Raw genomic sequence first — 18,283 nt, 5'->3', positions numbered from 1 at the left:
ATTTTGTGAAGAAAATAATTTACACTTACTCATTCAGTACTGTGCAAAAGTCTTAGCCTCCCTAGATTTTTTATATGGTTATGGATGGTATGACCTCCACAGAGCCCTAATCGAAACATCATCGAGGCTGTCTGGGACTGCCTGAAGAGACAGAAACAACCGAGACAGCCAAAATCTGCAGAGAACTGTGGCAAGTTTTCCAAGAAAGCAATTTTCTAGCTCGTCTGTGTCCCATTGTATCCTTACATAACCCTCTTTACTGTCGAAAACTCAGCCAATGTTTGTGTTATCTTCAGATGAAAAACATCATAGATTGAAAGAGCAACTAAGGGAGCTATCTGGGTGAAAAATGTATATCCTGCATGATGTTTCTACTATTTATAATATGCAATGATTAGTTCATTCTAAATCATACCTGATACAATTCAATTTGATTGAAGTCTTACTTCATGTTTGTGATGCTTGCAGGAAATATGTCACTGAAAAGTAATTTTTCTTCAGAATTTCCTTGAAACATGTCTGATATTTCGTCTATCATCAATCACATTGATTGATAGTCAAGAAATGTTTTAAAGTCATATTTCATACTGACACAAGAGAATGCTTTTTATGGCTTCATAGTTATGTTTGTTTCAATTGGATTTTAAGCATTTAACCTAATAGTTCTTCATTAATGTGCTCAAAAGGGAATGTTGTGATGAACTGATATTCTCTTTTTATTGAAAGGGAGATCATGAGATTTTATAAACTTAAATTATTTCCAAACAGACATTTATTGTTGATGTCTTAAAAAAAGAGTTTGGTACTGAAGGCAGCTAATAGAATTGTATACAGTTTTAGGGGTGTGGTACAGTACTCAAAGCCACAATAAAATTGCTTCAAGATAAAAATCAAATGATTTTACGCTTACGTTTACGTTTCAGATCAGCAAACATTGTAATTAAAAGGGCAGGTTGATTTGCATTCAATTTCCAGGTTTCTGGTGTTGGCACAGAATCCACTTACAGCTCTGATAACTGGAAATGACACGGGCTTTGCCAGTGCTGGCTGTAAAATCAAGTGTCAAGTGTGGTGGTCCTGTCACTTTGCCAAACCAGGGATCTCATGTTTCAAACACAATTACATCCTAAGAACAGTTAAATATGTGCCAAAGGAAACTGAAGTTCAGCGATGCAGCAGTGACAAAGTTGACATTACATTTTATTTCACACACATGCAATATGAACTATTTGTCACTAGTTATTAATATGAGTGTAATTTTCAATATGAACTATCAGACTCACTTCAACAGAGAACACACTGTCAATACAGATTATCAGGAAGCTACAGCATTCCTAATTCCCTGCAGCTTTAATGCACACATTCTGTTCCAACAATTTCCCTCCATTATCCACCACTAATTCTGTATTTTATCAGTTCAGTCATAAGCACAGATTCATCTGCAATAGCTTCCCTTCCCACAATTACACAAAATCCCCATGGAGTCTCCCTTCCATGGACTATTTGAAAATTTGTCAATGAGTCTTCACCCAGATCTGTGCACCCTAACTGCGAATACAATATTGAAACGTAGCCGGCTGTCAGATAATGAACTGGAAGATACCTGGAAGGAACAAGACATTGTTCCACATCCAGCAGCATCGTTAACCACATTTTTGTCTAACAGCACTGCGTGCGAGATTTCTATCTTGGCAATTTCAGAGCATGTTATGTCAAGACTGAGTAAAACGAGGAAACAACTTCTGAGATTCCTGTGGTGGAGTCATGTCGTCTTGAACACAAGGCAACTTTGAGTTAGTGGGAACCAAACATGATACTTTGTTCCCAGCTTTTTGCCCCTCCTCTCCATTTCTTCCTGAAGGGTTTACAGTTTCAAGACAATCAAGGTCACTACTTCATGCATACAGCCTTAATCTACCATCATTATCTCTTATCCCAAAGGACCTCCAGATCAATGAAACTCTTCTTAAGTATAATCTCTTTGCAATATCTGAAAACACCATATTTAATTTATGCAAATCAAAATATCTTAAACAGGAAAGAGATACATGACTAAATTAAATGCTGACTGAGCTCCTTGGATTTCATAGGTACAGTCATTCAGACCCTGATTACCTCTTTCATTATTTATCAAATAGGTGACCCATCCCCTGGTTTCATTAACCCACCCTTGTTCTGTATCTTTTTCTACCATCATCCAAGGATCTCATTTTCAGGAGGTCATTTGGTCTTTTATTTATACAATTTATTGGGGAGCAATTTCCACAACCCATTGAGTGAATGGCATAGAACATGGAGCAACAATGGGCAGGAAGAAGCCTTTTGATGCCAAACTAATCTAATCGTTCTTGTTTATATGTTTGTGTAAATGCCTCTTAAATGTCCCTACAGTACCTGGTTCTACCACCTCCTCTAGCAGTATATTCCAAGGATTTCTGTGCCTTGAAATTCTCCTTTAAACTTCCTCCCTCTCTCAAACCTATGCCCTCTGGTATTTGAAATTGATACCTGAGAAAAAGACTCTATCTACCCCGCAAGTGCTTCCTGATCTCACTTCTACATCGCCTAGGTGTCTTTTTTTTCAACATTATGCCTGTCCTCTGGAATTAATCAGTCCAAGGAAAAAGTTCACTCCAATTGAATCCTTTCAATTTATTTAAATGCACGTAAACTCCAGCCAATGCTGGCAACAGTTTTGAAAACTTCCACGGGTTTAAAAAATATCCCAGAAACCTTTTCTACATGCAGGTACAGTGTAGATTGCCCATCAAGGTTAATATTTAAATAGGTAACTGCATTTCTGAGATTGCGCAGATGGTTTCTCGGTTAGCGAAAACATTGTGTGAAACAATGTCTTGAAATAGGAAATGAAGAAGACGAAGAGTGTCCAAATGATTTGAATCAAGGACTAAAATACAGCTTGATTCTGTCTAAACCCATCTCTCTCTTTCTTTAGATTGGATTGTTGAGATTTATTGTTTGTTTTGTTAATCTCACATATCCTCTTTCTCTAAATTGCTCGTCAAAATTGCTGGATTAAGCACGCGGCCGAGGAGTTACGCCACAAAGTAGCTACACATGAAAGAATTATTCCTTCACCATCATGTGCTAGGATTTGCGTTAAACTAGTCTTTTTAATAACACTGGCGATCACTTTACTATTGTGCTTCAATATTCCGCAACACCTTCAAAATCGAAGCCATATTTATGTGACATCTGAACAATCCGCCTCCGTCGGCTTTTATTTGATTTATAACATTTACATTAAATTGGTTAGGACCTTAAAGATATATTTGTTGAAAAGACAAGTCGGCTCTCTTACTTTTAATTGTACATAAGGAAAAGCAAAACGGGACTTTGCACCTACTTGGATGGCGTTGGTGACGTTCCAGCCGGCTTCCCAGGTGGTGAGGTGACAGGTGTCGCCGATTCCAGCCACGGGTTGCTCAGAATCCAGCCCCCCGGCTTCAGATGAGGGCTCCTGGTCCTCCACTTCCCCCCGAAGCATTTCACTTTGGTCCCTGTTCAGTTCGTCCAACTTTGCAAAATTCAGTCTTTCTTCGTCGACATGAAATGGGTATCGGTTCCTGCCGGGCAGGTTGCTGATCACATCCTGGAAGTTTATCATGACCTTGTAGGCAGATATTCTTTAAATAAAACTTAGGAAATGCCGAATTAGTCCTATCTTAGAAGTAAAACTTTCAGCTCCAAACGAAAGCTGAAGAAATAATAGTTTCGCTTGACTTCTGCAAGATCAAAATCTGATGTCTCTGCTCAACTTGGTCGGCAGTTTCTAGCATCAAGAAAACTTAGCTCGAGTGAGGATGAATTTCACTGGAATCTCTACCACCAGATTTATGGAGAAGCTGTGAACCATGGGCATCAGCGCATGGTTCATCAGCAAACAAAAATTTGAAATTATAATGATTTTTGCGTATCTCAACAACAGACAAGAGTATTCTCACGCTATGGTATTCAAACACCAGGTGACTAATAAATAAATATATGAATCCACTCTGCATCAAATCAACTAGAACTACTTTGGCGGCGGACGATTTGGGCATTTTTTTTATTATAACAGTTTTGTTTCAGAAAATAAGACAGTAAACACCTCGTTATCGCACCGTTCCCTTCCTTAATTTCTTCAAGCGTGGAGAGATTCCATGATCATTATAGTTTGCTGGTGGCAACGTTCAAATCATTAGTTCTTTGCCTGTCTTTATTCCAACAGTAAGAAGGAATTAATTGATAGCATTATGATAATTACTTCACCCTAATTTTGCATGACAAAAGAGTGAAGATTGGCATCGTTTTCAAAAACACAATAAATATTGGGAAAGGACAATAGATGGATGGGGAACTGAGGCATCATGAATATCTCCACCTTCAGCACCGCGGTGCCATTAACAACGGTAATGGAAATGCTGAGCTTTTGCAACCATCTGTGTCTTTGTGGCTGTTGAAATGCAGATTCATCCCCGTATTTCTAAATTTATATTGTTCACAGGAGCTCAGTGACAACTTTATATTACCCGCTGTACCTAATAAAGTGGCCACCCAGCGTAGGCTTGTGGCCTTTTGCTGCTGTAGCCCATCCGCTTCAATGTTCGGTGTGTTGGGCATCCGGAGATGCTCTCCTGCTGTTGTAACGCATGGTTATTTGAGTTACGCTTGCCTTCCTGATAGACTGACCATTCTCCTCTCCCCCCTCTTATTCAGAAGGGATTTTCACCCACGGAACCTCTGCGCGCTGGATGTTACTGGATTTCTCACCATCCTCGGTAAACCCCAGAGGCTGTTGTCCGTGAAAATCCCAGGAGATCTGCAGTTTCTGAGGCGCTCAACCACCCTGCTTGGCACCAACAATTATTTCCATAGTCAGGGTCACTTGGATCACCTTTCTTCCCCATCCTGATGTTGGGTCTGAACACCTGAACCTCTTGAAGATGTCTGAACGTTTTTATGCCTTGAGTTGCTGACTAGATATTTGCATTAACAAGCAGGCCTACAGGTGTACCTAATAATGTGGCAACTGAGTGCATGTTCTGTCCAGGAAAAGCAGCAGAAATTTTTCTTAGTCAGTTACTGCCCAGTCACTCCACTCTCAGTCATGAATGAAGTGGATTAGATTTGTTTAGCTTTATTTGCTTGTCACATGTATTGGACATCAAAACATATGTTTGCGTCAATAATCAAACTAGTCTGAGGATATGCTAGCGGACAGCCTGCAAGCGTCGTTATGCTTCCAGTGCCAGTGCAGCATGTCCACAACTTACTAACCCTAACCCGTATGTTTTTGTGAGAAGCCATGAGCACCCGGAGGAAACACACACAATCATGGGGAGAATATACAAACTCCTTACAGACAGCGGCAGAGTGTTACCTGACCTTCTGAGTGTTCCCAGCAATTTCTGTTTTCATTATGCATGTGTAGGTGTGCTTTTAAAATACACCTACAAACCTAAGTTCCTACCTATGGCCCTGTGTAACTGAAAGATGCCTTTGCCATCTTGAACTCAACCATTCCACAATTCTGTCTAACAAGCACTTTCATCTCCCACTCTCTGTTATTTACAGATACTCTAAACCTCTACAGTTGACTGTTTGTGTACTGTAGAGGTTGGGTTGGAGGCAGATTCTGTGTGTATCGTGCCAATGAACACAACACAGAGGAAATGGAAAGGGAGCTCTTAGGTTTGGGTTTGGGTATTTGATCCTCCACAACATTCTGTGTGGGAATTTAAACTGGAGGTGGCTGTGTTTCTTTTTACGAGGCCAAGTTGCGAGCTCAACATCAACCCGGCACAGATGGTGAGCAGGAGCGGTCTGTCACTGGATCGAACTTGGGAAACTCCATTCTCGAGCCTGGCGCTGATCTCACTGCACCACCAGCCGACTCTTGTTTCAAAGGAAAACTTCTCCAAGTGACTCCAGCACCAGCATGGGTATCTCGTGTCTTACATTTACATAGCTGGGAAGTCTAGAAAAGTCAATGTTTTATCATAATGGCTTTATCCTGAATCAAAATGCCCAATAATCAATGAGAATGAGGATCTAATGGATATCAGTTAAATGTTGAGGATTATAAGGCAGCATCCTAAACAACTCAAGCAACGTTTTCCATCATTAAATGTCACCACAGTTCTAAATATAATCGATTAGACCATCTACTCATCTAATAAAAGGACCTTGATGAGGGGTCTTGGCCTGACATGTCAACTATTTACTCCTCTCCATAGATGCTGCTTGACCTGCTGTGTTCTTCTGACACTTATTGTGTGTTACTCTGGACTTCCAGCATCTGCAAAATCTTTCTCTCCCTTTCTGCTTCAGCTATGTTTGGATGGTCGAGGTTGTGAATGGTGCCACCTCTCGTTCGAAGTGGGGCTGTGCTGTTTCATGTTTCAGGGAGTCACACTGCACAGAAACACAGCCTTCAGCCAATTACTCGGATCATCAACCCTCATTTACACGAATCCTCCATTAATGTATTTTTTCATTCTCCCTGTATTCTCAGCAATTGCCTCTGACTCTACAACTCCCCAACATCCTAGGGGTAATATGCAGTGGCCAAACAACCTGCTAACCCACACGTCTTTGGAATGTGGGAGGAAACCAGAACTCCCGGAGGAAACAACTTGCAAAGTCAGAGGAAAGACATGCAAGCTCTTCACAGACATCTCCTGAAATAAGGGTTGAACATGGGTGTCTGGCACCATGAGGCAACAGCTCTAGCTGCACCACTCTGCATTCTTGGATATTGACACTGAGAATGTCATTAGGGTTAATATGTTGCTACATTTTCCTCAATGCCATTGAATTGGTGTCGACTTTGTTTAGAGCAAGCTCCCAGACATATGTTCAAAGTTCGAAATACGTTGTTATCAGAGTTTGTATACTATATACAACCTTAGGTTTTATCTCCTTACAGTCAGCCACAGAACAAAGAAACCAATAAAGATAAGATAAGAAGACTATCAAACACCAAAAGTGCAAAAAGAGGAACAAATCATGCAAACAATAAAAGGTAAGCAAATAACATTCAGAACTAAATAAAGTTCACAAAAGTGAGTTGACAGCCACATGCATACAGTACGTATACAGACTTGGCAATGTGGATTTGATTTTTTGCAGTTTTTAATTTCTGCATTACAAGGTATCAACTTTTAACTTCTTATAGAGAGAGAGAGAGAGTACAATGAATGAAACAGTGCCGCCTATTTAAAGAGATTGTAAGACAGAAATGGGGAAGTATTCAGTCTACATTGGGGTTCTAGCAGTTTCTAAAACATCTTTCTGCCCTGAGATTAAAGAAGCGCCCTTACTCTTTCACAGCCAGTGCTCTCCACAATCTGTGCATCACACCTTTGATAAGTCTCCACGTTTTCACTGCAAACAGTTGTTTCCTTTTGTTCATAGAGGAGATGAGTAGAACTTTTGTTAGCTGTGACTCAGAGGGTAGGAGTCTCATCTACGAGGCTTTTTCTCATAAATATAAGAACTCAAATCTGACTCAGACCTTGATACCAAGAGAGTTTTTGGGCGGACAGAGTGCCATCTTTCAGATACTTCAGACAAAGAGCCTCAGCAGCATCTCCATCTGTTATCCCCTCTGGAACGGCCATGCTCCGGAAAAAGTGTACTGGAATACAACAGACACAGAAAATGCTGAAAAAAAACACTCAGCAAGCCAGAAAAATAAAACAGAATTAAAGTTTCAAAGACCTAATTTGTTCAACCTTTCCCTGTAACTTAGGTGCTGAAACCTAGGTAATATTCTAGTAAATTTGCTCTGTACTCTCTCTATTTTGTTGACATCTTTCCTATAATTCGGTGACCAGAACTGTGCACAATACTCCAAATTTTGCCTTGTACAATTTTAACATTACATCCCAACTCCTATACTCAATGCTCTGATTTATAAAGGCCAGCATACCAAAAGCTTTCTTCACCACTCTATCCACATGAGATTCCACCTTCAGGGAACTATGCACCATTATTCCTAGATCACTCTGTTCTACCACATTCTTCAATGCTCTACCATTTACCATGTATGTCCTATTTGGATTATTCCTACCAAAATGTAGCACCTCACACTTATCAGCATTAAACTCCATCTGCCATCGTTCAGCCCATTCTTCTAACTGGCCTAAATCTCTCTGCAAGCTTTGAAAACCTACTTCATTATCCACAATGCCACCTACCTTAGTAGGTAACACATATGGTAATGCACGTTTGAGAATACTGCTTTATTTGTAGTCTGAACTACATCCATTGACGTATCCTTTAAGACAGCCTCCCTCACCTGCTATTCCATAAATTTGGATATAGAGTATTGTGTTTGAGAGTCTTGAAGAAACTGACCAGTTGCTGAGCAATCGACATACCCTGGATGACCAGCATCATCGATATAAATACCACACTTACAGCACTTGGTAATATCTCATGCTTATGAGTGTGCTTTGTTCATTCAGTCATTGTTTGAAAGGGTGACATTTCCATTGTCTAGAGTCCTGCAGCGAGCTTTCATTCTGCCTAAGACTTTGCTTGCCTGGAACAGACAAATTGAAACAGATGATTTAAAACAGGTTGTCTGTTTGATGTTGTGAAGTGTCTGGGCCAGCTAGCTCAATGGCATCCATAACTACACAGTTAACATAGCAGTGGATGGGAATACATTGTAAAAACAATCATAAGAAGTGTATTTATTTTTAGCAAGCTGCCTCTCTCATTGTTACACCACACACAAAATGTGCATCATCAGGCAGCATCTATAAGGAGAAGCATTGTCGACATTTCGGGCCGAGACCCTTCATCAGGACGTTAGGACCCTTCGTCTTGTTTGAATTTCCAGCATCTGCAGATTTCCTCGTGTTTGCTCTCTCATTGTTGTTGACCAAGGAGAGTTAAACTTGGAAACAAAGTTAGAATCTGCAGAATATTCATCTGGAATATTTTGTCTTTGAGGTACCTTTATTTGCTAATTTAATACAGAATGAAGCAGGAGTAAAAGGAAGAATTTCAGATTTGTTTTACTGAAGAGCCATTTTTAGTAATAAGGTTTTTATAATACTGGGCTTTGATGGCATCATTAACCTGCCAAAGGTGAGTTCGGTCTCAGTGCGTTAGGGACCTGATTGCTCCATGTCTCACCAATGGCAAATTTTGATTCAGGACCACGATAAATGACAATTTAGCACATACGTAGTTTAATTGTTTTCTTCCAATCAAAGCAAATAGCAATAATTACAATTTGTACACATGAAAATTGTAACAAAACAGATGTTCTTAACTTACATTGAAATGTTAGTGCTAACAAAATACATAGAAGAGCAGAATGAATTAAGGAAGTGAGTATTGTTCACAAAAATCCTCCCATAATAATGCTGACAGCAGATGTTTTGGAAATCAGCCAAGAAGTAACACAAACGTGATAAGTATAACAATATATTCCTTCAGATTTGATTCTCAACATGACATTTTGATTTATGGTTTTTAAACTTCATTAATATATAGTTTCTCAAATGGTTTTCTTTGGTGTAAAAGAAAAAAATCTGTAAACCAAGAGAGCATTAACAATACATAGAATGGAAAATTTACTCTTGCTTCAGTTTATGCACAGTTTGAGTTTTTTTTTCTGAAATATACTGCAACTGCAAGCATTATAGCATTTCAGGATAGAAGAAATGATTGAGCAGTTAGATAATCACCTTTCTATTTTGGTCAGGGCTGTCTTGATAGCTGTAGAGAAAGGATGGCTCGGTTAAATACATTTCCACCTGAAATGAAAATTTTTATCAGCAAGTCACTTTCTTAATGCCTATTAGGAATAGGCCATAAAGAATAAATAGAGGAGTTTTCATGTACTTGCAACCTTTTCCTAATGGACACATTTGCTGACAATGAGGTTGCCTGGGGCTAATTTTGAAAACTGCAAGAAGCTTATGCATCTTCAGCTTCTTCCCAAGTGCATACGTGTTGGCCTGTTCCATTCAATCTCTTCAAGAGTATTGCATGCTGTCATTAGCTGCATTGGGTCACGTCTTTATATTCCCAGTGTCAACCATGGTTCCCACTTCATTAATTTGCCACTGGAAATATTCTGTCAGCCGCTCAGTCCTGGGTGGCAGCTTGTCTCTTTTTTTTTTAAAACCTCATTTCTGGTCCTAGCCAATTTTTTCTGCAGAAAGGTATGCAAATATTCTAGACGTAGGACACAAAGGATGTGTATAGGGACAGTGTGAGGTGCCACACTGCCTGCAGTCCGCCACACTGAAGATCATTGAGCTGTTGCCCTCACAAGCCATCTATCAGGGGTCTGAGGAATAATGAGGCAAAGGGACATTAATTCCCCCCTATTTACACCTTTCTCAAACATTTTTGCGTTCTTTACACATCATATTACCATCTGCTTCACTTTGTATTTTTATCTATTTTTGTCATTTGGTTTCTTTGACATCCCACATTTTCAAAGGTCTTCTCGCTCGCTCTCCTCTGTCCTACATACTTTCGCCATTTCATAAAGCCTTCTCATAAAGCCTTCTCATCTTCGACTTTTCCCAGTTCCCAATGTTAACTGTTTCCATCTCTGCAAATGTCACTTGACCTGCTGCATATTTTAATCATTTCTCTATATACAGTGTTTTGGAAGAGCAGGATGATTGGTTTTGTAACTCCAAGACATGAAACTAATTGCAAGAAACAGACAGGAACCAGGAGAACTGTAATATTTACAATATTACTCAAATACTACCAAAACATTAAATACACAACACAGGAACAGGCCTTTGAACCTCGACCACCACTGAATTGAATCATAATAGATCAGAAGCACCTTGTTTCATAATATTATTCCAGGTCCCTTGATATGCTTCACAGCTGAATTCAGAATTCCCTATCACCAGGAATAATTTACATTTAGATGGCAAATACTGTACATTAAATCATTTAAGTTGCTTGTTGTTTTTGATCCAAACCATAGTGGGCCAAACTGTATTTCCAGTGGCCCAATCGAGTCGGGAGTGAGAGAGATCCATGAGTGAGACTTTAAAAAGGAGCTGTCATGATGTGTACTGACAAATAACTGAACCCAGGAGGAACGGCAGGCTCCCACGTTGAGACAGACCAATGTTTATTCATAGGAATTCTAACGGAACATCTGTGCCTCGACCGAGCAACCCTGCAAGACGGATCGTTCTCAAAACACACAATGACCCCGTGATCTGCACTAATTGGGAGTTCACTTTAAAGAAGCATAGCATGCTGAAAACCCATGCCAATCAAAATAAACTTGACAAGTTTAAACAGAAAGCACAAGAGCTTAAAAACTCTGGATAAGACAACAATTAACAAATAAAGGTGCAAGGCTGGCGTAAGACAGGATCGTTCATGGGCTTTTGATGTTTTCCATTGGCCCAATTAAATAGCAATTCATCAGTAAAGGCAAATAAAAGTAAGACAGGGACAAGCAGAGCAGCTATTGTGTGGGTGGAGAAGTGTTACAGTTAGAGTCCTGCCGAAGGGTTTCAGCCTGAAACGTCGACTGCACTCTTTACCATAGACGCTGCCTGGCCTGATGAGTTCGTCCAGCATTTTGTGTGTGTTGCTTGGATTTCCAGCATCTGCAGATTTTCTCTTGTTAGCGTTAGAGTGGGGAAGCTTTGGCTCAACAGGCTTGTTCAGAGAACAAGTTAAGGAACTGGAGTGGCAGCTTGATGACCTTTGGCTCATACGGGAGAATGAGGAGGTGATAGATAGGAACTACGGGGAGGTGGTCACCTCTAAGTGGCACAAGGCAGGTACCCAGGTGAATATCAGGAGAGAGAAATGAAATGGGCAGTCAGTGCAGTGTACCCCTGTGGCTGTTCCCTCCAATAATAAGTATGCAGTTTTGGATACTGTTGGGGGTGTGACCTACCAGGGAGAAAGGGCAGTGACTAGGTACCTGGCACTGGGTCTGATGCTGTGGCTGAGAAGGGAAGAGGGGAGAAGAGGACAGCAGTAGTGATAGGAGACTCCATCGTTAGGGAGTAGACACGATATTCTGTAGATGCAACAGAGACTCCAGGATGGTATGTTGCCTCCCAGGTGGCAGAATCAGGGAAGGGATCAAGTTCATGGCATTCTAAAGCGAGGGGGGTGAGCAGGCAGAAGTGTTGGTACGTACTGGCACCAATGACATAGGCAGGAAAAGGAAAGAGGTTCCGAAGAGAGGACTTAGGGGGCCAGGTGGAAAGCTGAAAAGCAGGACCTCCAGGGTAGTAATCACTGGATTATTGCCTGTGCCAAGCACCAGTGAGGGTAAGAATAGGACAATTTGGCAGATGAATGTGTGGTTGAGGAGTTGGTGCAGGTTTTCAGATTTCTAGAACATTGGGATCTCTTCTGGGGAAGGTGTGACCTACACAAGATCCTGAGGGGGAGCAATATCCTTGTGGGCAGGTTTGCTGGAACTGTGGTGGTGGGGGGGGGGGGGGAGGGGGAAGCTAATTTGTCAGGGGTTGGGACTCTGAGTGATAGGGCTGAGGATGGGCAGTAGGTATACAAGCAGAGGTGGTGTGTAGTGAGACTGTCAGGAACAACAGGCATATAATTGGGCAAAACTGCAGTCAGTGGGATGATTTGCAATGCAACAGGGAGACAAATACAAGAAGGGTGATGAATACAGGGCTGAAGTTGTCGGGAAGTGTATAGCTGTGCACGTTGGTAAAAGGAATAAAGATGTAGACTATTTTCTAAAGGGAGAAAATTCAAAAATTTGACTCGTAAAAGGGCTTGAGAGTCCTCATGCAGGATTCACTGATGTTTAACTTGCAGGTTGAGTTGGTAGAGAGGAAGGCAAATGCAATGTTAGCATTCATTTCAAGAGGTAATGGTGGCATCCGTCGGTCTCGAGAGACCATGGATCTGCGCCTGGAGTTTCCAGGGTGCAGGCCTGGGCAGGGTTGTATGGGAGACCGGCAGTTGCCCAAGCTGCAAGCCTTCCCCTCTCCACGCCACCGATGTTGTCCAAGGGAAGGGCACTAGGACCCATACAGCTTGGCACTGGTGACGTCGCAGAGCAATGTGTTGTTAAGTGCCTTGCTCAAGGACACCAACACACATTTCAAGAGGACTACAATATAAAAGCAAGGATTTAATACTGAGGCTTTATAAGGCACTGGTGAGGCCTCACTTGGAGTATTGTGAATAGTTTTGAACCCAATTATCTAAGAAAGGATGTGCTGACATTGGAGAGGGCTCAAAGGAGGTTCACAAAATGATTCTGTGGATGAAAGGCTTATCATATAAGGAACATTTGATGGCTCTGGGCCTGTGCTTACTGAAATGTAGAAGAAGGGGGGAAGCCTATCGAACGTTGAATTGAGATAGAGTGGATGTGGAGAGAATGTTCTCTGTAGATGGATAGATTGACAGATACTTTATTGACCCCAAAGGAAATTACAATGTCACAATAACATTACAAGTGCACTGATGTACAAATCTTCAGAAGAGAAGTAAGAAAGAATAAAAATTAAATGATCTCAAACAGTCCAACAGGAGGGGGTCATCACTTCCCCGGCTACAGGTTGACACATTACAGAGCCTAATGGCCGAGGCTAAGAATGACCTCATATAGCGCTCTTCGGAGCAGCGCAGTTGCCTTAGTCTATTATTAAAGTGTTCCTCTGTTCAGCCAAGCTGGCATGCAGAGGGTGAGAAACATTGTTCAGAATTGCCAGGGTTTTCCATAGGGTCTTTGTTTCAACTGCAGCCTCCATTGTGAACAGTTTGACTCCTATATCAGAGCCAGCCTTTCTAATCAGTTTATTGAGCCTGTTGTCATCACTCATGTTGATGCCATTGCCCCAGCACACCACCGCATAGAAGATTGTACTGGCGACACCAGACTGGTAGAACATGTGAGGGAGAGACCTGCATACTCCAAAAGGACCTCAGTCTCCTCAGGGAGTTGAGGCAACTCTTACCCTTCTTGTACTTGGCTTCTGTGTTGGTGCTCCACTCTAGTTTGCTATACATAAGACATAGGAGCAGAATTAGGCCACCTGGCCCATCGAATCTGCTCCGCCATTCAATCATTGCGGATCCTTTTTTCTATCTCCTCCTCAACCCCAGTTCCCGACCTTCTCCCCGTAAACTTTGATACCATGTCCAATCAAGAACCTATCGATCTCTGCCTTAGTATTTAAAGCAGAGATAGATAGGTTCTTGATTAGCCAGGGCGTCAAAGGGTATGGGGAGAAGGCAGGGGAGTGGGGATGACTGGAAGAATCATGATTGAATGGCAGAGCAATTGAACACCCATGATTGAATGGGGGAGCAGACTCGATGGGCTGAATGGCCTACTTCTGCTCCTATATCTATTGGTCTTATGGTCAACCGGCTGATCTACACCCAATGACCTCCACAGCTGCATGTGGCAACAAATTCCACAAATTCACCACCCTTTGGCTGAAGAAATTTCTCCGCATCTCGGTTTTGAAAGGGCACCCCCCCCCCCCCCATCCTGAGTCTGTGCCCTCTTGTCCTAGACTCTCCCATCCTTTTCACATCTAGGCTGTCTAGGCCTTTCAACATTTGAAAGGTTGCAATGAGACTCTCCCACATCCTTCTGAATTCCTGTGAGTACAGACCCAGAGCCATCAAATGTTCCTCATATGATAACCCTTTCATTCCTGGAATCATACAGGTACTTGTAGGTCCTCAGCACATCCACGTCCTTGCCATCAATAGTAACAGGAAGCCATGCAGGCTTAGCCTTCCTAAAGTCCATCTCCATTGGAAGTAGGTACAGATGAGATGGCGGGGGTAAGTTTCTTATGCAGAGAGTGGTGAGTGAGTGGCTGGCAACGGTGGTGGAAGCGGAAACGATCGGGTCTTTTAAGAGACTCCTGGATAGGTACATAGAGCTTAGGAAAATAGGGGGCTATGGATAAACCTAGGTAGTTCTAAGGTAGGGACATGTTCAGCACAGCTTTGTGGGCCGAAGGGCCTGTATTGTGCTGTAGGTTCTCTATGTTTTTATCTCCTTTGTCTTACTAATGTTCAGTTTGCACTATTTGACAAAATCCTCCACCAGGGCCCTGTATTCATCCTCCCATCCTCACTTTATACACTCAACTATCACTGAGTTATCAGAGAATTTCTGCAGATGACATGACTCAGTGTTGTATCTAAAGTCTGAAATATACAGGGTAAAAAGGAAGGGAGCCAATACAGTTCCTGTGGGGCCCCAGCGCTGCTTATAGTCCTGTTCAACACACAGCTCAGAAGCTGCACAAACTGGTCTGCCAGTCAGGTCGTCCATTATCCAGGATACTATGCGAGTGCCAGTGAGGGCTGTACAGTATTGACGGCACTTGAGAAATCAAAGAACATGATTGTCACAGTGTTGCCCTGCTTATCCAACTGGGAGTAAGCTCTGTTAAGCAGGCAGATGACAGCAGCATCGACTCCAATGTGCTCCAAGATAGGCCGACTGCAGGGAATTGAGGGCTGATCTGATCAGGGGTCGGAGGTGAGCTAGGAACAGCCTCTCTGGGGGCTTCATGATGTGAGGCCAGGGCTGCTGGACGGTAGTCATTTAAGACTTTTGGTTGGCCCTTCTTGGCTACTGGGACCACACATGACGTTCTCCACACATTCGGGACCCTGTCCAGACTGAGATTCAGATTGAACTGCGCTGGGGAACTCCACGCAGCTGCTTGGCACACTCCTTCAGGACACCATCCGGTCCCAGAGCTTTGGCCTGTCTGAGTTTCCCCAGAGCCTGTCTCACCTGCTCAGTCGTGAAGGTGAGTCCATGATGACTGGGGAGTTGGTGGAAGGTCGGGCTGTGGGGAGGTGAAGATCGGGATGATAGCAGTTGCTATGTGGAGGTGTGGATGGAGGTGCAGAGCAGGGTGTTGCTCATCCACATGTCGAACCCTGGTGGGTGAGTCTAGGGCCAGAGGGCACAACCTCAGAATAGAGGGACGTCCTTTTAGAGCGGAGATGAGGAGGAGCCTCTTTAGCCCGAGGGCGGTGGATCTGTGGAATTTGTTGACGCAGGCGACTCTGGAGGCCAAGTCATACTTAAAGCAGAGTCAGATAGATTCTTGATGAGTCAGAGCATGAAATGTTCTGGGGAAAAGTCATGAGAGTGAGGTTGAGGGGGAATTGGATCAGCAATATCACATGGTGTAGCAGACTCACTGGGCCATATGGCTTAATCCTGTTCCTGTGTCTTACGGTCTAAACTACTGATATCCTGCTGAAAGTTCTGTTAGCAGTGTTTGGTATCTCCAGACACCTTGTCAGTATATTCGTATGTTCCTTGCACCAGCGGCAGCGTGGGATGCTGGAGGTCAGCTGTAGCTTGACCGGGCTGTCATTGTGTCCCTGAGCTCATTCCTGTATTCAGCCAAATTCTGCAGGGTATGAAGTTACAGGCCCAGATAGACAATAGGTGCAGAAGTAGACCATTCAGCCCTTCGAGCCTGCACATAGATACTCTATGTACCTGGTCCTCTAAATTTTATGCAGGCTATGTTATTTTTAACTTATTAATTTTTCATTCATATTTTATGTTTAAAAGTTATACAGAGGTTCTTCAGCTTTTTCTTAATGTGTTTGATTAAGATATTGGAAAAAGCCTCCTAGAATTATGAGTATAGGTCAGTGCATAGTTCATATTCAAATGCCATAAATTATTGGCTTTTGCTCCTGGTTGTGCAGCTTCACTGGAAAGGACGACAGATAATCAAATTTTACCTAAAGCAAATTCAGTTATGACCTGATAGACAGATGGCATTTTCTAGTTCATAATTTTCACATATTCATAGACTTTGTGAACAGAAAATCTGCTGTTAATCAAAAATATATTCTGGGAGATGTCACCTTCTGACGTGCTCTTGATACTTGGGAAATGGCAGTGAATAGTTCACTCAGGCCAGCTTTTCACAGAAAGGTCGACCTTCCCAGCAACGTGAATAGCAAAGAAAAATTAACATTTTTGATCAGATAAGCTAAATTAAGAGACAGGGCAGAAGATTCAAAGGGAAATGCTCTCAGGAATAGTTATGGAAACAATGGGTATGTAGGTGTGGTCCTTGGACACTGATGTTGGATATGTTTGAGAATGCAAGGAAATGGGAAGTAGGAGGAGGACATCATGCCTCCTGAGTCTGCATCACAATTAAATAAAATCATGGACTTCAAGAGACATTCACTATCTGTTCTTACACTCTCTGAACCTATTGTATTTAGCCTAAAATATATAGGCAATTCTCAGACATCTGAGGTAGAAAATTCAACAGCAGGAAGAAAGCTCTATTTCACTAGGTTCAAAAGGGAGATTCTATATCCAGAGACCACGTCCTGTTATTCTGGACTTCCCAGTGGGAGTGATTGATCTCTCAGCTCAGCATTTACCCTGTCAACTCCACTCAGTGTCTTGTATATGCCAATCATAAAATCTCCCATTGGGGTCATAAAATTACAGAGTTGTACAACACAGAAGTGTGCTCTTCACCCCAACTCATTCATGCTGACTGTGATATCTGGTTGCACTAATCCCATTTGCCTTCATTTGATCCGTGTACCTTCTAAGTTCCAGTAAATATGGGCCAATCTTATTAGAGATTTCAAATATAAATCCCCACAACCCCAGAATCAATCCTGTGGATTTACACTGAACTAACTCCAATGTAGTACATTCTTCTTCCAATACAGAGACCAAAATTGCGCACACTGCTCTAAATAAGGTCTCAATGAAGCTCTAAGGATTTCTGTAAGACTTATTTACATATGAACTCCTTGCAAAAAAGATCAAGGTAACGTGTGCCTTCCTAAATGCTTGCTGCACCTGGACGTTTCCATCTAGTGTCTCCAAAATGAGCAACCCATCATTCTTGTGTACGTCACACACAACATGCTGGTGGAACACAGCAGGCCAGGCAGCATCTATAAGGAGAAGCACTGTCGACGTTTTGGGCCGAGACCCTTCATCAGGACGTAATGGCCTAAAAATATGATTCATAGTTCTAAATGAAACGGTGCTATGCAGTTAGAATGTAGAAAATTGAACAGAAAATCCTAGAAAAGTTATTGGATTCACCCCAGTACATCATGGGTAAAGCCATCCCAACCATTGAGCACATCTATGTGAAATGCTGTCCATCATCAAAGATCCCCACCACCCAGGCCATGCTCTTCTCTCACTGCTACCATCAGGCAGAAGGCACAGGAGCCTCAGGCATTGCACCACTGGGTTCAAGAACAGTTACCACACCTCAACAATCAG

At 42.2% G+C, this 18,283-nt stretch overlaps 1 protein-coding gene across 1 annotated transcript in view; it reads right to left on the bottom strand.

Moving 5' to 3' along the window:
• LOC140732690 (vesicular inhibitory amino acid transporter) overlaps positions 1 to 3,628 on the bottom strand; it is a 39,828-nt gene extending 36,200 nt beyond the window's left edge. Inside the window, exon 1 of the mRNA XM_073055374.1 lies at positions 3,368 to 3,628. Within this exon, the coding sequence (XP_072911475.1) occupies positions 3,368 to 3,628 (261 nt within the window). The remainder of the gene's footprint in view (positions 1 to 3,367) is intronic.
• Positions 3,629 to 18,283: the final 14,655 nt, after the last annotated feature.

The sequence above is a fragment of the Hemitrygon akajei genome, chromosome 9 (genome assembly GCF_048418815.1).
Source record: "Hemitrygon akajei chromosome 9, sHemAka1.3, whole genome shotgun sequence".
Taxonomy (NCBI): Eukaryota; Metazoa; Chordata; class Chondrichthyes; order Myliobatiformes; family Dasyatidae; genus Hemitrygon; species Hemitrygon akajei.
Note: the sequence above shows the minus strand (reverse complement) of the source record. Positions and strands in the feature narration are given on the sequence as shown.